The sequence below is a fragment of the Martes martes genome (assembly GCF_963455335.1).
Source record: "Martes martes genome assembly, chromosome: 7".
NCBI classification, from domain to species: domain Eukaryota; kingdom Metazoa; phylum Chordata; class Mammalia; order Carnivora; family Mustelidae; genus Martes; species Martes martes.
The window spans coordinates 47,842,544-47,865,288 of record NC_137894.1 but is presented as its reverse complement, the minus strand read 5'-3'; the positions used below and the strand labels follow the sequence as shown (position 1 = coordinate 47,865,288).

Here is a 22,745-nt window from a genome sequence, read left to right as displayed (position 1 = left end):
CGCCGGGCCCCCGCACGCCGTGAGGACGCCAAGTCGCTTCCTCTCGAGCCCTCAGTTTCACCGTGGGTACAGTGGCCAATGATCTGGTTGATTCCACCCACAGAAACGTTCCCGCTCCCTGGAAGGTTCCTGCTGGGACATCGCGCCTCCCGAGGACTTCTTCCCTGGGCGACACCTGACAGTTTAGCCGGAGCCCTCCCCGCCGACTGGAGTAGGGTTGTGAGCCCCAGCGCCGGGGGCTTCAGAAACCGGCCTCCTGCCTCCGCCGCGCGCGCGGGGTCCTGGCCTGCGCCCCTTCCCTGCGGCCCGCCGCGCCCCGCGTGCTCGCCGCCCCGCCCCGGGCCCTCCAGGCGCCCCCCACCAAGCTTCCTGGCCCGCGCAGCCCAGACCGCCAGGCCCGAGGGGAGGGGCAGAGAAGCGCACGGAGATCCCCGGGATGTTGGAGGCCGGGGTCGTCGCGGCGCGGGTGCCGGCCTCGACTCACGGCCCGGCGCCCAGCTCTCCTCCCAGACGGAGGGGGTAGAAGGCCCGAGTGTTACTTTATGTGAGCCCAAACGGAGGCCTAGAGTAATAAAGGGAGCGACACAGCATCCTTGGGAGTCAGCCGAGGAGGTGAAACTGGAAGCCAGGGGTCAATGATCCCCAGTACCGGGCGCTTTCCCACTCCAAACACACTCTTCCCCCCACCCAAAAAAGTACGCTGCAGTTTCCATCCTTTATCTGTAGCCTAACCAGCAGGTGTGCTGTGGAAACTGAGGCTGATGGGAGGCCCGTAAGCAAGGTGAGGTCTCCTGAACCGCGGCCAGGTAGCAACCCACCCCTGTCTGTCTCTCTCTCTCACACACACACACACCCTGACACCTCTCATCTCTCTCTCTCTCTCTCTCTCTCTCTCTCACACACACACACACACACACACACACACACCCCTCATCCCCCAGAGGAGACGACCTGACTCCAGCACAGGCGGGACTCACCTGGCTCCGTGGGCTCCTCCATGTCCACACACCCTCTCGGACTGAAACGGACAGAACATTTAAACCTGCCAGGACTCGCTCCTTTGGGGTAGAGGAGGGGCAGGCGGGAGGACATCTGTGCACGAGCTCGGAGTCACGTCCTTCCCTTCCGGGCGTGCCCAGCCGAGGTCCACCCTACCTACCTCGCCCCCCGCCCCACCACCGCGCTTCCCGGCCAAGCGGGCGAGGCGCGTGCCTCCCGGCAATATTGATTGCACCTGGGCTTCCCGGCAGCGTCTCGTCTGCAAGAGCGCGGGTGGAGGGGGGGTGACTTCCCCGGTGGGACAGGCGTGGAAAAGGGCACGAGTAAATCCTCCGCCCCAGTGAGAGCTGCAGGGAAGAATCGGAGACCATGGCACCCAGGAGGCTGTGGTAGTCCTCTTACCTCGGGGCCGAGAGGCTCAAGGGAGTGTCGCAAACGCGGGGAGAGGGTGGCCGGGAGGCAAACTGGGTATGTCTGAAGGACTGGGAGAGAGGTCGGGGCGCTATAGCTGCCGCCCACCCGAGCCCGGCGACTCTCAGCCCCGGAGCGTCAGAACTCGCGCGTGAGGTCTTGGCGCCGCACCTGTTGCGCGGCCCTCAGCCCGCCGCCGCCCACCTCCCTCACCCCCACCCCCACCTCCACAGCCCAGGAAGTGACATTTCTTTTTTTTTTTTTTTATTAAAAACAAAACAAAAGTCACGGATACAGGGTGGTCTCCCCAAATAGGCTCAAGGTGGTCTCCATCTCGTGAGTCGTCGCCCTTTTTAAAGTGCTGTTACACCAAGAGGTTAACAAGAAAAAAAAAAAAAATAGACAAAACAAAACCCAAAAGGGAATGCAAAATGGGACCGGAAGTAGGTCCAGGAGAAGGAAGCAAAATAATTTACAGCATAAATAAAACGGAACCCAATACTGAACCCAGAGAGACTCACAATTCATTTATACCCATTGCACATAGCCACTTTGTCATTAGGAACAAGTTTCAGAATGGACGGGACAGGGGAGCGCGGGGCCAGCGCCGGCGAAGTTGCTACACTGTGTATACAACTGGGGGGTCCGAGGCTGTGTGGGGCGAGGGAGACCCCCCTTTCCCCTTTCTTACCCCCTTTGGTCCAGTTAACCCCATGAGGTCCGATACCCTGGAGTTAAACCATGGGGCGAGGTGGTATTTACACTTGGAAACGCAGAAGGGGCCCTGGGCCAAGGCGCCCGGGAGGAGGGCGGGCGGGCGGGAGGCTGTATGTACATCGGTCGTGTCGGAATGGCTTGTTCCTCGCTCTCGGCCGCCGCGGCCGCGGGTATTTACAAGAAGAGAGCAGCATGGCTTGAGGGCGCGTGGGCGCGGCCAGGCCGGCCCTAGGGCAACAGCGGGGGCTTGAAGGAGCAGTTGCCAGTGCAATGGCGGGGCGTCAGCATCTTGCAGGAGAAGTGGTGCAGGGCGTCGTGGGCTTCTGGAAAGACAGTCGGGCGGGCCAAGTTGGGCACCTTGCTTGCCCAGCCTTGCCTGCGCGGCCTACCGGCTCCAACCACTCGGCCCCCTTCCCTGCCCGCCCTGGTCTCACCCACCCCCTTGGGACTCGAGGGCTCTCAAGTGAGCGGATCAGCAAAATGTAGGAGTGTAGGCGAGAGAACCTGGCGATTTAGAACCAGTGCGCTGGTGTATTGCCCCATTATACAGAAGAAGAAACTGAGGCACACAAAGAGGGAAGTTAATCTGCCCAGGGCCAGATTTGGGTCCCATGGCAGATTTCCCAATGCCCAGGGCTCAAGGGGTTCTTTCCCTCTATTCTACCGTTCTAGAATTAGTTCCCCACTTAAAACATTCGCACTTCCCTCCTCTCAGCTTCTGATTTAGGCAGACCTGGCCTTCCGCTCTCACTAGCCCCTCCATTTACTCAATCATTCATTAGCTCATTCATCGTCTGTTCATCTGCCCATCATTCATTCATCATTCATTCATTCAGTGGCACAGCCAGAGCCCGGCAACAATCTTATCTTTGTTCCCCGGGATCCGCACCTTTTAATTTCTGCTGGATGGCATAGCGGGCCTTCCGCTCTTGGTCGAGTTCGTTACACAGAGTGTCTGGAAGACATGGGGAGGGGCCAGTGAGGAAATGAGGCCACCCTCCAGCCGGCAGGGGTCACAGCCCCGGGCTCACCCTCTCCCCAGCTTTCAGCCCCTCCAAGAAACACATCCGGGAGACCGAGGGAGGGAGCACCAATGCTCCAACCTGCAGCCGGGCGGAGGGAGGAAAAGGCCTGGGATGGCGCTTAAAGGCAGACGGATCTAACCAAAATTAAAGCAAACTTGGGCATTACTTCCCAGGTAATTTTACGCCTCGATTTTTAATTTAGAAACCATGGAAATTGCCGCGATAAGAAGTTCAATCACTCCATGTAATGATGCCTGCAAGCCGTTTGCTGGGCTTGCTTGCCATTCTGAGGCTAATCAGAGTATACAAAGGATATTAAATAAAAAAAATAATTGTTAAATTACCTTCAATTTAAATCCAAATGACTGAGCCAACATTGCGGCTCCTGCCAGACGAGAGGCAGTTACGGCCCGTGCATGCGCTCACCTGACTCCCGTCTTACCTCTGACAATTTGCAGCTGTTGCACCATTTCTTCTCGATAAGCCAATTCCCTCTTCATTTGATCCTGAAAATTATCTGTGCAAATTGATTAAGTGAGAGCTGTGACGCACAGCCCCCTCCCCCGGCCCCATTTCCCCACTCCCCATTCCCGCCCCCACCCCTTCGGTCTCCGGCCTATAGGGAAACCCCGGAAAAGCAGGGTTCTGCGGCTGGTGCTGGGCGCGCAGCCGCGGCTGCCCTGACCTGGGGTCGGGGAGCGCAGGAAGAAGGCTCTCGAGCTGAGGTGGGGTGAGGGTAGGGTGAGGGTGGGGTAGGGTGAGGGTGGGGTGGGGTGGGGTGGGGTAGGGTGGGTCAGGAGGGGGGACGGGTACCTTTGAGACTCTGAAATTCTCGCTCCAATTTCTTGCGGAGCTCCATTTGCTCCAGGAGCAGTTTTTGCAATTCGTCTGCGAGGGGGCGAGAGTAGGAGGTAAAGGAGGGTGCGCGGGGCTCAGGCACCCCCCACCGCCACTACCACCACCAAGGTCCTGCAGGTCCCACCCTGGCCCAGAGTCCTGAAGTGGTGGGGTCAGGAGGTAGAGGCCTCTACACTGTTTTCCCATTTGCTTCCAAAGGATTTGGGCAAGGAAAAAGGGCTAGGAGACAGGTTGCCCAGGGGAATTAAATTCAGGATGGTGGAAGCCATGTTGGGCTTCTAGGCGCAAACCGGCTGGGCTTTTGCTTCAAGTCGTTCCCAACTCCCTAACCTTAGAGGCTGGCCCCCGACTTGGTTTACCCCTCCAAATGACACACCTAATTGTTCCCTTCAACACTAGGAGCTGCGTGAATCTCGTGAAAGACCTGGACCCCTGCCCTGGAAAAACACCTGTGCTCACAACAGCTTGTTCACAACTTTAGGGGGGCCCAGGCCCCCAAATCCATACTAAGAGCTCTCATATAAAGCACCAATGATGCTGAAGGTGATTGCGTGTCCTGTATAATCTGTGATTAGAAGAGTGGAAGACCACCAATGCTTCTCCCCCCTCCCACACCACTTTCCAAGCCCATCTCATGGCTGGTTGAGGGCAGCATGGTGGATAGCAGGTGGATGTGGAGAGCCCCGTTTGTGCCTCAGAGCCAGCTACAAAGGGATGGCAGGGGTCTGCCCTGACCATGGAGCTATGGGGGATCTGGGTCTTCCCCATGGGGAGGCTCTCTGAGAAATCCCACCCTGAGCAGGTGCTGAGCAAATGCAGAAATGGGAGGTAGAGGAGCAACGTGGGGTCAGAGGTTCCTGTCCTCTGTGCCTCAAGCCACCCGCTCCCCTGCAGATGGAGCAGCTACCCCAGGATCCCATTCTGAAAACAGGCTCTATCCTCACCCCATTTAGGGCATGTTGGGGGGTGGTGATTATGCGTTAATTCCAGGAAAAAAATAACCTCTCAGACATTCCTTTAATAAATGGCTCCTTGCAATCTTTCTTTCAGAAAAAGTCCTGTTTCCCAGTGAGGTTGGGAGACCCCGATTGCTCTATCTCATTGTCACGCGCACTGAGGATCATTATTCATTGCACTCTTTCACTGGGCTCTTCAGACAGGCCAGCCTTGGGAATCCAAACTTCTAATGAACTTCTGGGGGTTTGGTTCACTCTCCCCACCCTCATGCCCCCCCAAACCTCTGTGCCAGCATCCTGTGCCCAGAGGATTGTTCTTTCCACTCAGTGAAATCTGATCCCCCGAGAGCCCTGTGTTCCCACATACTCCCCTACAAGAAGGGGTCATCTCTCCTAAGCAGGATGGACCCCCATTTCACAGATTTCACCTCACCTCTGGCCAGGTTCTCGATATCTTTCTCCACTAGCTGAGTTCCTGTGACATCCAGGCTGAGCCCGTCTTCACCTGGGATACAAGGGCAGGTAAGAGGGCTTCTATGCTGGGAGAGGCCTTGGGAGGGGAAGGGCGAGCTGCCCGGAACTGTGCTGTCACCCAGCTGCTCCAGATCGTCTGTCTTTACAAGAGACAGTTACAGGCATCGAGTACCACCTCCCTTCCAAGCTATCATTTTAGGGGTATAGCCCTCATTTTAGAGAGTGACCCACTGAAGAAGGACCGTGGACTCAGGGAAATTAGGCTGTCTTAGGGCAGGAAGTGCCCTCTGACCTGCTTCATGTCCGTGATGGTGTCTCTCGTTTCCTTTTAGTACAGCCCCTTCCCTTACCCGGAAGAGCCCCAAACCCACTAAGGAGGACAGCAACTCAGGAAACCGGGCCTGCACCTCACGCGCGCTGTTTAAATATGTGTCTGCCAGCTGCAGGAGGAGACCAGCAGCCGCTTACGCTCTATCGAAAGCCCTCCACGCAAGCCGAAGCCCGTTGGAACCTGGGCGACCTGGGCCCCAGCTTCCGGGTGGGGTTGGTGCGCGAGGGTTCTAGGGCTCACCTCGGTCTGTATTTGCGGGACTTGGTTGGGAGATACTCCTTTGGTCTGGATAGGATTTCCTCGTTTCCAAATCGTCGGCGGTCGAGTGATTGTCTTCCTTATCTGGTTCTTAAAGGCAATAAACCGAGTTTCAAGGAGAAGCAAAGAAACCGTGACCCCGATACGGCCAGAGCTGCCACGGTCGGGGCGCCGGAGCCCTAATTAAAAGCGTTATGGCCGCCGCTGGTTCCCGGCTGTGCGCCTGGGCTTGCACCCTCAGGCTTTGGGCCGGGCACCCCCTCCCCCGCGCGCGGTCTGCTCATCTCGCGCTCCACGCCCCCTCCCCAGCCCCTCGGAAAAGAACAAGACGAGCAGCGGAGCCCACCAGGGACGAGCGACCTACATCGCGCGCAGATACTGGGGCACCGCGAGCGCGCGTGGCCGCCGGGTCTGCCTGCGCCGCTCCCGCCGAGAACGCGGCCCAGGCGGCGACCCGCGCGGGGTGGCAGCGGGGCAGACATCCTTTCGGGCTTGGACTGCCAGGATTTCCGAGGCCCTCCGCCCCTCCTCTTCGAGGCACTGGGGCCCGGCGCACGGGCAGGGCTCCCCCCGGGTTGGGTCGCAGCTACTGCGGCGATTTAGGGGTGTCCAAGCGCGCAGCCGAGCGCCCGCACCCTCCGCCCTAGTCCGGCCTGCCCACGGAGGACCTAGAGGCCAAACACTTGCCGAATAAATGAGAGGACTTGAAAGAGTTGCCAGGAGCGATTTTTTAAAAGGATTTAAGTCAGAGTGTGAGGTGCACGTGAGTGTGTGTAGTGCGGTGGACAGGGCGGTTTGTTAAGTGACCAAACGATGGAAGTTCCTGGGAGTTCTCTCTTAGCTTCCTTTTCCTTTATTTTTCTCTCCCGCTCCCTCTTTCTCTCGCTTTCCTTGCCTCTTTTTTCTCCTCTCGTCTTTCCTCGCAGCCCCCTCCCTCCGCCCCGGCCCTCCGCCCGTGGTCCCCACGTCACATTGGCCAGCGACCTCGGCAGGGGGGCTGGGGGCGTTACCGTGGGCCTCGGGGGTGCAGAGGTAGGAGGCCGCGGGCCCCAGCGCCGCCGCGCTCTTCACATGCTCGTCCCGCTCTGGCGCGTACACCTGCGGCGGCCGAAAATGACAGGCGGTTAGGGGAGCGCTTGAAGCGGCTCAGGGCCGTTCAGCCCTGCGCTGCGGCCGAGAGGGAGCGCTGAGAGGGGAGGCGGAGGTCGGCTAGCCCGCGGGACCGAGCACCCCGGACGCTAGGAGGCACGCGGCCCAGCCTGGCGCCCTCGGAGGCCGCATTGCATCACCGTTGTAGTGTCAACGATAATTATTAGCGCCCTCGATAAATTAGCAGAAAAACAAAGCGGCTTTCAAGCCAAGGAACGTTCACAGCGAGCCCCCCACCCCCAACTCCTTTTCGGCATCTTCCGCCAGCCCTGGCCCAGTCCCCGCATAAATGACGCCTTTCGCATCCAGCTAATGATTAGTGTTTTAATGGACCTAATGGAAATGTACAGGTGTGCGCACCCACTTTCAAACGGCCAACGATTTCAGCTTAGTTGCACAGCCCCCACCCGAACCCGTGGCCCAGCCAACCTGAGAGCCCGTCTCCCGCCCTGCAAGCCATCTTGAAAGCTGCCTACCAGTGAACCCTGCAGTTCCCAAGGCCGGAGTTCAACGGTACTCAGAAAACTACTTATAGGGGTGGAGGAAGATTCTGGGACTGGTACTGCTGGGGCCCGGACTAAGGGAGACGCCGTCCTCTCCTCATCAGCTTGTCTTCCTGGGACTCTGATCCCCATCTGGGTGCGTGTGCCATCGGCGCTTTTCTCTGGCTTTGGGTCCCTTTATCTGCCCCGCATTCTTTCCCCAGACCCCTTTTATTTCTTTCTGTCTGTGTTACTGACAGTCTCTGCCTGTCTCCACCACCCCTCCCTCAACCAACAAAAATGCAAAGCACCCCTTTCTCAGGTCTGCACACCCCTCTCCCCGATTTTCCGAAACCCTTACTCGGAGGTCACAGCAAGTTCCACAGCGCTACCGAAGCTGGGCCTACCCAGAGTAGCTGGGGCCTGCCGCTGGAACGCCTGCTCCAAAAACGATTCCCGTCCCTAACTTGGCCAGTACCTGCCCCACATCCCCGAGGTGCCGAGGGGTAAGCGGGGAGGCGCCACCAGCGAGGCGGGCGCGGGGCTCACCTTGGCCGGCGCGGGGCCCCCCAGCGGCCCGCAAGGCTCTCGCAGCTCATAGCCGCTGCTCGGCGGGCTCCTCTCCGGTCTCCGCACCACGTCGTCGGCCGCCAGGTCCCCAAATGTTGACCGGCTGGCGGCGGGCAGCCCGGGGCGGCGCCGGGAACGAGGGCTGCCGCCATCTGGGGAGTCTGTGGGACCGTCGGCGCCCGAGGAGGTGGTAGACGGGGGCCCTGCGGGCTGGTCGGCGTCCGGGCCGCCTCCCGTGCTGGGCGCACTGGGTACGCCCGACTCGGTCTCGTCTGGAGCGCCCTCATCGTCGGGGAAGCGGTTGGACTCCACGTCCACCTCTGGCTCGTCAGCAGTGTCCACGTCGGGCGAGGCGGAGTGGTAGCTGGAGCTGCCCTCGCTCAGAAAGTCTGGGCTCACGTAACCGCCGCTGGACCCCGCTCCCGGCCCTGGCCCACGAGCAGGCCCCGTGCCGTACGCGTCGCGGGCGCTACCGTAGAGCTTGGCGATGCTCTCGGCGTCCTTGACCACAGGTCGGAAGGCCGACACATAGGAGCCTTTGCGTGCGGGCGGAGGTGGCGGGGCAAGTGGGGCCAGAGGAGGCGGCAGCGCCTCGTCCGCGCCGTCCTCGTCCAGCGGCCCGCGGGACAGCGCGCTCGGACAGCGCTCCTCTGCGCCCAAGCTGCCCTCCTTGGCGGGCTCAGCACCGTCCAGGGACTCGGGGCCGCTGCTGCCGGCTGCTGCCGCTGCCGCCGCCGCCGCCGCCGCTACAGCAGCCGCCACGGCCTTGGCTTGGCTCTGTGCAGCTGGATAGGGCGGCACCGGCAGGCTGCCTGCCGCCGGCCAGAACATGGGAAACGTCGGGTATACGGTAGCTGCGGCGGCTGCGGCAGCCACGGCCGCTGCGTCCTTGGCCGCCCCAGAGGGCTGGTGACCCCAGAACATGGCTCCGCCACCCGGGCCAGGGCCTGCCCCCGGGGGCAAGTGGCCAGAACCTGGCCCGCCCGCGCCTCCGCCAGTGCCCGCACCCGCGCCGCTCCCGGTGCCTGGGCCTCCCTTGGGCTCCCCCGCGCCTAGCACTGGGTCGTCCTTTTTGGGGCAGAGGCCGAAGGCCGTGGGGAAGCCGTAGGGGTGAGGGAAAAGCGGCGGGGGCAGTTTCTGCAAGAGGCCAAAGCCTTTGCTGGGCACTGGGATCACTGGGTAGCTGCGAACGCCGGCGCCGCCACCAGGCCCTCCAGGGCCCGCCGGGCCGCCGGCTCCTGCAGCTAGACCAAGTCCCCGCTGCGGATGGGGAGGAGGCGGCCCAGGAGGCCCGGTGGCCTCGTCTTCGCCACAGCGCAGGGTTTTGTGGGGCGGCGGGCCTGGGGCCATCTCTGCGCCACACCCCGGGCCGCCCCCGCCGCCAGCACCACCCTTCCCCTGCCCACCCGACCCGCTATTAGCGCCGCCACCGCCGCCTCCTTGCAGCGAGAAAGTCCGCTTGCGCGTGCCGCCATTGAACATGGCCTTGACGTCCTCCCAAGCGTGGCTCAGTTCGTCTGTGGCCGACTTGTCACTGAGTTTGAGATGACGGCGCCACGAGTTGAAGTTGGCGGCGTCGGGCTGTGTGTACTTGGCGTCCGGTGTGCGGTGCGAGTGGAAGATGAACTTGTTAGGCGAGAAGTACATGCTGCAGTAGCCGCACTTGATGCACTTGGCACGCGAGCTGTTGTAACGCGCGGGGATGAAGCTGCCACGGGAGCCCCACGCGCACTCGTGCACCACATCGAAGGCGAAGTTCTCCGGCAGTTTGGGCGGCTTATGCTCGCCCAGGAACGACTTGCACAGACGTTCAGCCTCGCGCTTGGTGATCATACCACAGCGGCGAGACGAAATCGGCATGGCCCCGGCCCGGCGCAGAATCTCCAGCTGTACTGGCGTACACTGCACGCACGTGATGCCCAGGGCCACGCGGCGGTTGTGGATCTCATTGTAGCTGTAGTTCTTGAGGAGAGTGTTGGAGATCTGCGCCAGGCAAAGGCGCTCCTGGCCGTCGATGACCAGAGACACGATAGGCACCCCGTACAGCGACGTCTCGCCCACCTGGTTGGGTTTGAGAGCGCTGGAGCCCGAGTAGGGTTGCAGCTCCTGCTTAGAGTTGGGTGAGGAGTTGCCCTCGTGCCCCGGCCCCAGCTGAGTGGTGAGAGCCTCCATGCCGCCGCTCCTGCGAAACAGAGAAAGTAAAGAGCAGATGAGCCATTTTCACCGCCACCGTGGCTCCAGCCCGCCCAGCCGGGCGCGCCGAGTTGGGCGCGTAGGGAACTTGGCTAACGGGAGTCCAAGCTCATTCGCCCCCTGGGCGGGAGGCTTTTTGTTATTCAGACGCGTGCTGGAGCCACAACAAAAGCCCCTGGGGTCTGGGGGGAGAAGAAGGGGTAATTGAGACCTCAGGAAGCCCGGCAGCTAGGAACCCAATTTTGTTTTCGGATTGTGGAGGAAGTGGGGCCCAGAGACGGAGAGTGACTTGCCCAAGGCCACACAGCAAAGCCATTTCCGAACCCAGGCTTCCCAACGTCCAGATCCGTGCGCCTTTGGCTACCCTCGCAGCCTGCCCTACCCGCCCGGGTCCTGAAGCCCGGACTTCGGGGACGGCTGCCCCTCTGCTCAGTCGCGCATGCACGCGAGCGGGCGGGGGAGGCGCTGGGAGGGATACAGACGGGGGGAGGGGCGGTCACTGCCCATCTCCAGACAGCAGGGGGCGGGGGGGGGGCGAGCAAAGAGAAGGAGGAGGGTCTCGAGGCCTTGGAGGGGTGTGTGTGGGAGGGGAGAGGCTGAAAGGACCGCTGTTCACGGTGCTGAATCCGGCTCTCCAAAGCTCGCTGTGCGCGCCCAACCCCAGGGCGGCCCCCACCGCACCCAGCTCCGTGCCGAGCCGGTTCCCGAGGATAGCGGCACTGGTTCCACAAACCCGAGCTTCTCCTCTCACGCCCAGAGCCTCACGTTCGTTGAGAAGAAAGATACCGGCTGGAAATACAAACCGTTTTTTCCCCAGCCATCAGTCGACCAGGGTCACGCAGTTCCTAACCACATTTTCTGCATTTTTAGCTGCGTTCCGGACCAAAGCTGGTTTCCATCCGGGTCAGCGGGTAGAGACAGAGGGGTTCTCGATGAAGTTTCTCAGGAGCCACTTCTTTGCTTCCAACAGCCCACTCCCTAAGTTTTCCTCCTTCTTCAGATATGCCTTTCCTGCTCAGGCCACATGCAGTCTCTCCTGGCTCCGGGCTTCCTCTTTTGGGGGCGTCTCCTGAGTATACTTCAAACCGGGCTCTCCCAATTCATATGGGTTGAGAAGAATCCTGGAGCGTGTTCGGAGTCACAAGGCTCCAGGTCAAAAGTTGCTGCCGGTCCTGTGCTTTGATCTCTGGCCCAAGCGGGGAGGTAGCCTCTCCCGTGGACCCTGGCAGCAGAAGGACCCAGGGACTGATGCTTGGGGCCCTCTAGGTCTCCTGGCCCAGCCACGTGTCCTCAGACACCAAAGGCTCTCATCCAGCCCTCGGCTGCAGGCGTTCCTGCGGCCCAGGCAGCTCAACCCTGAGGGCCCCTCTCTTAAACTCATCAGAAAAGGCAAATCCATTTTCAGAGGGGCAGCTCCAGTGAGACTGGGGATCCGAGTTCAAAAGCCTTCATGGAAAAGACTGGGCTCTTCTGTCTGTCTCTTTCCCTCCCTCTGTTTGTCTAGGTGCCCCTCATCTGTCGATCTTATCTGTCCCTGAGCTGCCTGTCTCTCCCAGCTCGCTCCTCTTTCTCCCATCTGTCTTCATACCTTCTTCAAGTATCAAGCTATTTATCTGTTATCTGTCTGTTTCATCTTTATCTCCAGGGATCGAATTGAAACAAGTTGACCCTCCTTTCACGTTAAAGTCCCCTGTAACATCTCAGGAGGCAAAAACACTGTCCTAACTCCCCAGCTGAGGCCAGCCCCGCAGCCCCCTGAAGAGCTCTCAGGCGGGATTGGGAAGGTGACGGGGGTGGGGGGTGCTCCGAGGCTCTGGGAAATGACGATGTCTTCTCGGTTTCCCGAAATCGGCAAGTGTGTCCTGCCCGCATGCAGTGAAGGGTGCGCCTCAGAGCAGAGCGCGTCCTCCCCAAGCTGAGGGTCTGGGGGCCCCGCGGGTTTTTCCGGAGTGGAGGGGGCTCTGGGCCCCAGAGCCAGGAGAAGGGGGGCCCTAGAAAAGGAACCGAATTTCGAGGGCCAGAGCGGAAAACCCGGGCAATGAGCTGTACGCAGCGGTCAGGAGCAGCCGCCAGGGCTGCCTTGAGGAGCCGTCTCCGGCTCCTGGGGCTTGAGGGGTGAGCTTGGAGAGGGCGACGAGGCGGGAGGCGGACAGCACTGGGAGTGAGGCGATGGAGTCCTTAGGTATAATAATAAAACAACAGCCACAAGAACCCAAATCGGAACTAAACGAAAAGACCTGTAGGGGCAGGGCGCGGGGGCGGCGGGCGACCCGACGCGGGTACTCACCGTGCGGCGGCGGCTGGAGCCGGGCGAGCGGTGAGAGGAGGTGCGCGGCGGGCGGAGCGGCGGGCGGGAGTCCGGGATCCGCCGGGCTCTCCGGGTGACGGCGCGGCCCCTCCCCGCGCGCGCGCACAGCCGCGCTCCCGGGCTCCTCGCGCTCACACCCGCGGCCGCGCTGGCCCCTCCCGCGCGGCGCGGGCTCTCAGCGGGCGCTGGACGCCAGGGCCCCTTGAGCGAAGACGTGTGCCCTGCGCCGCTGCCCCCGAGGCCCCGGACGGGCCCGGAGCGGAGGCCGAAGCCTGGAGCGCATGGCGCGGCGACGGGCACGGCGCGGTCACAGCCCGAGTGGCGAGGCCGGCGCGGGGCGGGCGCGCCTGACAGCTGCGAGCCGGGGCGCCACACCCACCGCCCGCGCAGTCACTCGCGCCCTCCCGGGGTCCTCTAGCCCGCGGGCCACGCGCCGCGCCCGCCGCCTCCTGCAGCTCCCGGGCCTGCGCGCCCCAGGTAAGTGGCCGCACACCTGCGCCCTGCGCCCGGCACCTGCGGCCCACACTCGCCAAAGGGGACAGGAGGGAGGAAGGGCTTGGGCCCGCAAAGTTTGCCTCCCAGGACAAAGTGGGGGAGGGCCCAGCCCTCTGTCTGGGCCAAGGCCGGATGACTGGGCTGAGGAAGGCTCTGGAGGAAGGGGCACGAGGGAGGGCATCGCACTTTTGGGCCAAAGCAGTGGATCCCGAGAGTGGCCCCCGGGGGGAGCCACTTGGGTAACCAGAGGCCTGCTGGGCAGAAAGAAGGGTGTGGGCGGGGACGGGCGGGGGGTACGGGTTAGCTGGGAAGGGGCAGAATCAACTTCTCCACCGCTTCTGATTTGGTTGGAAGGCGTCAGGACACACCAGCCTGGGGAGGGACGGCTCCCTCACTAAGTAGTAGAATTGGATTTGGGCCACCCACCCCCCACCCCCGCCTTGGTTGCTTCCCCCCATCAACTGCGACCTGCCCCGGGTAGGAACTAAGTCATCTTTGGGAGATACCCGGGGTCAACTATTTTCTAGGAGGCTGCTAGAGTCTGCTCCAGCTCTCCTGCTAACTCAAGTTTCCCCGTAGTAGGGGTTTAGCCACCCCCCCCCCATGCTCCAGACACCCCTTGGCATCTTCTCTCTTCGCGAAGCTCCATCTCTCTTCCCTCTTCTCTCCCCTCTGTGCCCGTAGGTTTCTGTCTTCACTATTCTTTTCCCCCACTACCCCTTTGGGTCACCGTGTTCTCCCTTTCAATCTCCGTCTCTACTTCATTTGAGTTACCAGTCTCCCCCCCTCCCTATTTGTTCATACCCGGGCGCCCCCTCGAACCCCTGCCCCCCCCCCCCACGGCATTAAGTGTCCTTAATGGACACGTTAATTAAACTGTAATTAATCATACTGTCCAGCCTAAGTTTGAACAATTACCCTAATCAAACAGAAGTTAATAATGGCAGGGATGGCCCGGGGCGCGGCGGGCCGCCCGGGCAGGGGGCGCAGCGGCCACTGTGGCTACCGACGTTGGCAGCAGCGGCTAGCGCAGCCTGTCCTTGGAACCCGAACGGTGCCATAAATCTTCCGCGGCCGGCGGCGCGGGGTCGCCCTCGCCCCCGCCCCCGCCCCCTCGTTTTCCCTTTCCCTCTGGGTTACAGGCCCTCTCCCCTCCCGCATTCCGCCTGCTCCGAGGTTCGTCACTCCTTCTCTTTCGTCAGTCCACTTCTCTCCTCTCGTTTTCCTCTTCTCCCCTGGCTCCCAGGGACCCTGGGAGAATCCTCTGGGGGCGCGAACGGATTGCCCAGGCCTTGCTGTTGGAGAAAGGGGCCCGGCCTGACTCGTTTGTCACCCCCTCCCCTTGGCTACCGTGTTATCCAAGGCCTCAAAAACTACCCCCAAGTTTAAGGGTTCTGTCTGCTCTGCGGTGGCCCTTCTAGAGCGGCATCTCTCTCTTTCACCTCCTTCAGTTTCCGTCTTTCTCCCTCTTGGATCGCCTTTCCTTTTTCTCTTCTCTCAGAGCCTGCTCAGCCCTTTTCTCTGCTTCTGGTCCCTCCGTTAATGCGTCTTTCCCAGGCTTTGCCTCTGTCCCGCTTTGATTCTACCTCTCTTCACTCTCCCCCGCCTCCTTACACTTCCCTCTGAGGTAAAGAGGAACCCATTTTCCGTCCCAGTCCGAGAGCCGCCCCCAGCCTCCACCTGCTCATCCTCTTCCCTCTGCCCGGCATCCCCCATCCCATAATTACAATCCCGTTCGGTAATTATTCTTAGGCTCCTAATGATTTTTTAAAAGGCATCTCAGAATTCGGTGTGGTAGTGACAGCGATCGCGGAGCCAGGACGCCCCCGGGGTACTGAGGAGGTGGGAGTGGAAAGAGGAGGGGCAAAGCCTGTGTCCTGCCTCTATTGTACTGTGATGGCCAACAGCGCCTCCGGGGCCGGCCTCTAGGGCGTTTCGGGCAGCCTGGCCCCGGGGGCCCCTGGAGACTTCTCAGACAAAAGTTCCCTCCCGGGCTGTGGCACTAAGGCTGAACAGGGTTGCCCCTGCATCTCCGTTCAGCACCAAGCTGCAGACAGCTCCCTGCACCCAAGACCGGCTTCGCAGACCCCACCCAACGCTCCATCCAGGGTCTGAGCTGGAGAAAGAAGGCGTGTGAAGGCTGGGGAGGTGACATCCTTCGCTTGGGGGGGCAGTGGTATCCGGTGAGTGGGTGTCGGGGGTGGGATCTGGGCTCTCCTCTGGACCAGCATCCAGTTGAGATGGATCATTGGATCACCGTGAACTGCATTTTACAGTTGCACAGCTGGTTCTCACAATGGCTGTGGGACTAGGTAGGGATCATTTATTCCCATTTTACAGGCAGGAAACTGAGGGGCAGGTAGTGAAAGCCAACCCACCCAATAGGGTGGGCAATAAGGGACGCAGACTGATCTCCCAGACGCCAAATGTGCTTCGCACGCTGCTGGTAGAACCTCGCTTAGTGAAGGGAAGATAAGGAATGTGCAGGATCGCCCAGCTCATGAAGAGCTTTTATTATCACAAAACACTTCGTGCAGAGGAAACAAGGTTAGCAATGCCAGGTCACTTGCTCAGGTTCAGGCAGCCAGTGCAGGGCAGCGCTGGGACTTGAACTCGGGTTCAGACTGCGGAGGGTGGGACCCTTCCTCCGACGGCGCTGTGTGTCCTGCGGCCCAGTGCAGAGACTGGGGAGGCTGTGGCACTCAATGCCCTCGGTCTTTCTGACCCCCATTAGCACGGATTCTCTCTTTATCCATTGCCGGGTGGAACTGAGGTCGGAGGGCCGGACTCCGGATCACGTGCTCCCCCCACCTCCCCGCCGGGTCCGCTCTGCCTCCGCGTCCCCGGCGTCGCGTCCACGCGGCCGGGGGCCCGGGCGCCCATTCCGGCTCCGGCGTGGGCTGGGGCTGGGCGGCCGCGCCTCCTCCGCGAGCACATATCTTTTACCAGTTGAATTAACGGCAGTTTTCGTCAGTTAATTAGGTTTAATTTACATAATTAGTACAGTATAAAGAGGATTGGGGATAATCATGGGGTACGTAGCGCTTACTGTGTAAACACGTATTCTGAATTAAAAATCAGATGTAATTAAGGCGCGCAGGCCCTGTTTAGGCAGGGTTTTAATTGTAATGAATTTCTAATTAACACTCAATGATTGCCAAATGCAAAGGGCTGTAAAATTTTCTTGTAGTTTTGCTAATTTATTGTTTACTTAATATCTGGATATTAATCCGACGGCCAGATAGACCCGAACCCCGCGCCGCGGCCCCAGCCGGAGCCAGTGAAGGTGGTTGGGCGGGGCCTGCTGGGCCACCGCTGAGCAGTGCTGAGGTCCCGGGAGAGGCAGGGGCCCCAGAATCCGCGCGAAGGACGTGCTCAGAGCTCCCGACCCACCTCACTCTGGATGCGGCCGGAAAGCCTGAGGCTCCTGGAGGACCGGGACTTGCCCGAGGCTGCACACTCTGAGCTTCTGTCGCCCAGACATGGCTGTTTGGAATCAGAAGCCAGGCCTGCGTTCCTCCCCGCGGGACTCCCAGCTCTTGGTCGTCGGAAAGAGCAAGGGAAGTTGAGGCCCAGAGGCAGTTCTTCCGTTCACCACTTGAGTGACGCGGACCTTCACTTGGCTTCAGTATCTGCCTGCATCTGTAGGACGGACACATTGACCAGCACCTTTTCAGAGTGAAGGATTAACCCGCTGAGGAGGCTCGTCTCTCTTCTGGAGCCCCGAGGCGGGGGTGGGGAGTGGGACCTGAGCACCCGTGCTTGAATGTAGATCCCAGAGCCAAGAAGAGGCTTTGGGAAAGGTTCAAAGGTTGTAAGGCCTGGTTCTCATCCTGGGGTTGGCTCTGCACTTGGGGAAGCAAGTTAGGCTGGGAGGGCCTGAGTGGGGAGCACAGGACCAGATTTCTTTGCCTCAACCAGACATAGAAGCCTCCAAAACCTGAGCTGAGGTATATGGAAAGAGGGTGGGCCAGTAGCTGGGCTGGCCCCAGGGCTTCCTCTCCTTCCAGATCTCTAGTTTATGTCCCTGCTCATATCCCAGCTACGTTCCCATCCAACGGCTCCCCTCTGGTCATTGCCAGCTTAACCACAAGCCTCTTTCCAAGGTCCTTAGCATGGGGAGTCTGTGGGCATGTAGAAACTTCCTACTGACCCAAAGAAATACACCAAGAAAATTCAATGGCACCTGGAGACTTCTGACGCACAGAGCAGGCTGGCTTCACTTCTCTTTCCGGTGTCTGCCTTTCAGAAGTCTCCGAGCATTCTGGACACAACACTGCACCTCCTCTAGCCTGCCTGCTTCCCTGGGCCCCATCCCTCTGTCTCCTACTGTTTTGTTTTCACCATTAGAGTGCTTACCAGTTAATACTTCCCAATTAGTTATTTATTTGTCTTTTCTGAATCTCTCTCTGGAATGTTTTATTTGCTACTGTATTCCTGGGGAGCCTAAAACAGGGTCCAGCATACAGTAGGTACTCACCATATTTGTTGATTGAATGAGTGAACGGCATTTGAGCGTCAAGGCTGTGAGCCCCAGTCCAGGTCCCGGGGACTCGCTGGCCATAATGATTAAATGGCATCCTTGGTGTCTAGCGGCCAATTTCAAGAGTAAAACATTCTGTGCCCCTGGTGATGTCTGGGGCATCCTGGAATTCCCACCATCCTCACAGGTTCAGGCAAGACTGCTCAGATGGAGCCCCCAAAGCCTTGATCTCTTGGAAGGTGGGGACTGGGGTGCCCAGGTGGCTCAGCTGGCTATACGTCTGACTACTGGTTTCAGCCCAGGTCAGGGTCCTGAGATCAGCCCCATGTCCTGAGATCAAGCCCTGCCTCGGGCACCTTGATCAGGGTAGAGTCTGTTTGAGATTCTCTCTCCCTCTCCCTTTGCCCGTCCCCGGCACACACTCTCTCTTATTCTCTCTCCAAAACAAACAAATAAATAAAATCTTTTTTAAAAAAGAAGAAGGTGGGGCTAGGCCCTGGCAGGCAGGCAGGGGAACAGCTGGCAGACTTGCTGAGCTCTCCTTGGTTATGAGGGGCTTCCTTCCCAGGGCCTCTTTCCACTTGGCATGATGGGGGAGGGCTGGAAAGAGGACGGACCCTGGAGCCAGTGAGACCTGGGTTCAAATCCCGGTTCTGCTCCGAGTCTTCAAACCCACACCAGCAGTGTAGTCATATTCGTGTTACAGTGACGTTATAATGATTAAATAACCTACTGGGTGTAGGGCACATACCCAGGTCTGGGGCTTGAAGTGCCTAGGGTGCAAAATTTAAAGAGACATTTTCTTTCTGAGTCCTGAAAATCCTTCCCCTAGTCTCAGCCTGCACAAAGCCCGTGACAGAGCAGATGCTCAGCACATGTGAGTTTCCCCCTCCTCGACAGCCTCAGATCACTTCCAGACGGCTGCCCAGATATTGGTGGAGTCCAAGTGCTAGGACAGGTCAAGTTTTACTGAGGTGTAATTCACATACTATGTAATTCACCTATTTAAAGCACACAATTCAATGGTTTTTGTGTATTCAAAGAGCCGTGCAACCATCACTTTTAGAACATATTTATTACCCCAAGGAAGAATCTTGTACCCATTAGCTATCACGCCACAGCTCCCCACCCTCCCAGCCCTAAGCAACCACTACTTTCTGCTTCTGTCTATTTGCCAATTCTTGACATTTACTCTAAATGGAAACATACAATATGTGGTCTTTTGTGACAATATGTGGTCTTTTTTTCTTTCATTGCACATCATGTTTTTAAGGCTTATCTATGTAGTAGTATGGATCAGTGGTTTATCCCTTTTTATTGCCAAATAATATCCCTTCGTGTTGGTGTCTCTTGTTTTGTTTGGGTTGTTTCCATTTCTTGGCTATTATGAATGAGGCTGGTATGAACATTCATGTGCACATTTTTGTGTGGTTGTATGTTTGTGTGTGTGTGTGTGTGTGTGTGTGTGTGTGGTTGTTATGTTTTTTTTTAAAGATTTTATTTATTTATTTGACAGAGAGAGACAGATCACAAGTAGGCAGAGAGAGAGGGAGAGGGGGAAGCAGGCTCCCCGTTGAGCAGAGAGCCTGATGCGGGGCTCGATCCCAGGACTCTGGGATCATGACCTGAGCCAAAGGCAGAGGCTTTAACCCACTGAGCAACCAGGCACTCGTGGTTGTTATGTTGTAATTTCTCTTGAATATACATCTAGCTGTAGAATTGCTGGGTCATTTAATAACTCTACACTTAACCTCTTAAGAAACCACCAGACTTGGGGCACCTGGGTGGCTCAGTGGGTTAAAGCCTCTGTCTTTAGCTCTGGTCATGATCCCAGTATCCTGGGATCGAGCCCCGCATTGGGCTCTCTGCTCTGTGGGGAGCCTGCTTCCTCCTCTCTCTCTGCCTGCCTCTCTGCCTAGTTGTGATTTCTGTCAAATAAATAAAATATTAAAAACAAAATAAACAAGCAAAAAAACCACCAGACTTTTCCCAAAGCCCTGCACTATTTTACATTCTGCCAGCAATCTAGGAGGGTCCTGGTTTTTCTACATCCTTGACAATGCTTATGATCACTTGTTATTATTTCTTAAAAAGATTTTATTTATTTATTTGACAGAGAGAGTGAGATCACAAGTAGGCAGAGAGACAGGCAGAGGGGGATGGGAAGCAGGCCTCCTGCTGAGCAGAGAGCCCAATGTGGGGCTCAATCCCAGGGCCCTGAGATCATGACCTGAGCTCAAGGCAGAGGCTTAACCCAGTGAGCCACCCAGGTGCCCCCTAAGTTTTTATTTCTGATGACACCCAATTCTGTTAATTTTATTTTTTGCTGCTTGGGCTTTTGGTGTCATATCTAAGAGCTTTGCCAAACCCAAGGTCATAACATTTACACCTAACATTTTCTTCTAAGCGTTATAGTTTTAGCTCTTAGATTTAGGGCTATGACCAATTTAGAGGTAACTTTTGTGAATGGTGTGAGGTAGGGATCTAAATTCATTCTTCTGCATATGGATATCCAGTTGTCTCAGCACTATTTGCTGAAACGATGACTCTCTCCCCATTAAATTGTCTTGGCACCCTACTGGCTTTCCTGGTTGGGAGAAATGATTATCCTTCTTTCCCCAGGAGAGATGTGGCCTCCCCAGAGAAGGGCCCGCTCAGCCTCCTCCCTCTGCAGATGCAATTACTCTAGTTACTCAGTTACTCAGGAATTAGGAACCAGTCATTCTCCAGCAAATATCATTGAGGCTTTCCCCTTTCCCCATTGACAATTCTCTTCTGTCTGCCTTCCAGTGTGAGAGGCACATGCCTCTTACTACACAGGCCTGGATGGAGTGACGACAGGGTCTTCTGTCTCTTTCTGTCACTCTCTCGGAGTGAGAGTCCTAAGAGAACACAGCCCGCTCCTTATAGGGAGCAGCTGTTGCTGAGGAAGCAGCCTGCGCTTCAGGCAGGTATGGGTGTAAATCTTAGGGCTTTGGCTGTGAGGCTTTGGGCAAATCACTTTGCCTCTCTGCACCTCAGCTTTCTCGACTGTGAAATGGCATGCTGGCATTGTAGGACTGTTGGGAGAACTAACTGAGATGAGATATGCCCAGGGCCCAGCACCAAGCCTGGCACAGCGTGGGGGGTCAAGTTCCCTTAGCTAGTACCACTGGAACTGGGAAAGTACCCCTGCTCCCGACGCACGCCCCGCACCCCTCCCCCCCAAGCCCTTATCCTCTGGCCGTTGACCTGCTTTATTTCTTCACAGTCCTCCCCTGAAGTTATGGTATTCTTTCTTGTCTGTCTCCCCTGCTGGAACGTGAGCTCCGGAGTGCAGGGACTTGCCTTGCTCCCCGCTGCATCCCCAGCTCCTAGCACACACACGAGATGCTGAGGAAGTAGTTGGTGGATAACAGTGTGTCCAGTGCCTGCAGTGGGTCCTGTTGAGGATCCAGAGAGGCCCCAGGGCACCCCCTGTGGCAGCTGGTGCCCAAGATGGCTGAGGTCCCATAGGGTCCAGCCTCCAAGACTCAAGGAGGGGAGTGGAGCTGAAGGTCTGAGGGAGCCTGGCTCTTGAAAAATGGGTGTTGGTGGTGCTGGGTGCCTGGCACTGGAAGAGTGCATGGAGTTGCAGGCTGGTCAGTGGGGAGGGTCGCTAAGGATGGCAGCCTAGGACACGGGCTCTGTAAACTGTAAAGGGATATACACATGGGAGGGTTTGTTCCAAAGGCATTTGGGCAGCCTGGGCTGGAAAATGAAGAGGGGACATTGTTTTAGTTTCCTTTTGCTGCTCTAACAAAGGAGCACCCTGTTTTAAAATGGCACAGATTTATTATTTTACAATTCTGGAGGTCAGAAGTTGGAAGTGGGTCTCACTGGGCAAAAAGCAAGGAACTAGCAGGGTTGTGTTCCTTCTGGAGGCTCTAGGGAAAATCCGTTTCCTTGTCTTTTCCAGCTTCTAGAGGCCACTTATATCCCTTGACTCCTGGCTCCTTCCTCCATCTTCAAGGCCAGCAGCCTCACAGCCTTAAATCTCTCTGACTCCGCATCTCCTCTCCTGCCTCCTCTCCCACTCGCAGGGGCCCCTGTGATTGCACTGGGCTGACCTGGATAATCCAGGCTAATCTTAATTTAAGATTAGTTACAGGACAGGTAATTAGCAAACTTAATTATCCATGCAACATAATATATCCATAGTTTCTGGGTATTAGGATGTGAATTTCTTTGGGAGGGGGGTTTCTCTTATTTTGCCTCCTACAGATGGAGGGAGGCAGACAAAAAGTGGGGAGTCACAGGGATTGAGGAATGGCTGTGTGGGGATATGTTAAGTGGGGCGGGGAGGGGGTAGGAGTTTGACCTACCTGTCCTGGTCAGCATCAAGGATGATTTAATAATGACACCAACAACCTAGGAAGTGGGTACGGTCATTATCCCATTTGACCAAGGAAGGGAACTGAGGCTCAGAGAGGCTAGGTATCCTGCCCAGGGTCACACAGTCAGTCAGTGGAAGAGCCAGGACTTGGGCCCAGATCAGTATGACCCCAAGTCCATTCCTGCCATTGCTCCCTTCCACCATCTCCCCCACTGGGTTGCCAAAAAGGGACCCTGGAGGCCAAGGGGTGGAGGAGAAGGGCTCCACGTGCGTGTCAGAAGACTCACATTGAAGGCTGCCTCTCTCACTGCCTTGCCGACCAAGGGATTTAAAATATTTACTTTTTAATTATTATAAAAATAAGGAAACTGAAGAGCATCTACACCCCATGCCTCCACAGCATCTATTAGGATCTTTTTCTCAGAAGACAGGAGGACTGGGCCTCCTCGCTGAGTTCACTGTAGCCCTGCTCGTCCCCCTCCATTTATTTATCCGCTACTCCCCTCCGGCCCCCAGCATCTCTCCTGAATGCTGGTGCTGCCCCAGCTCTTACCTCTGGGCTTTCACCAGAATGATGCAGACAGATGGTTTAAGGAAGCAGGTCAGGATACCCAGCAAGGCTGGACCTGGGCTCTGGGGACCACAGGTGGACAAGTCTGTCCGCTTCCCTACCGGACGCGTC

The 22,745-nt window shown here is 58.0% G+C and overlaps 1 protein-coding gene across 1 annotated transcript; it reads right to left on the bottom strand.

The window, feature by feature from the left end:
* Positions 1-2,355: 2,355 nt before the first annotated feature.
* SKOR1 (SKI family transcriptional corepressor 1) lies at positions 2,356-10,739 on the bottom strand (the record flags this gene model as incomplete). Its single annotated transcript, XM_080809380.1, is given in 10 exon segments — positions 2,356-2,450; positions 3,017-3,082; positions 3,595-3,669; positions 3,966-4,040; positions 5,400-5,471; positions 6,012-6,119; positions 7,040-7,127; positions 8,210-10,412; positions 10,635-10,643; positions 10,645-10,739. Coding segments are annotated over 10 exon segments (2,886 nt in total).
* Between the last annotated feature and the right edge of the window lie 12,006 nt (positions 10,740-22,745).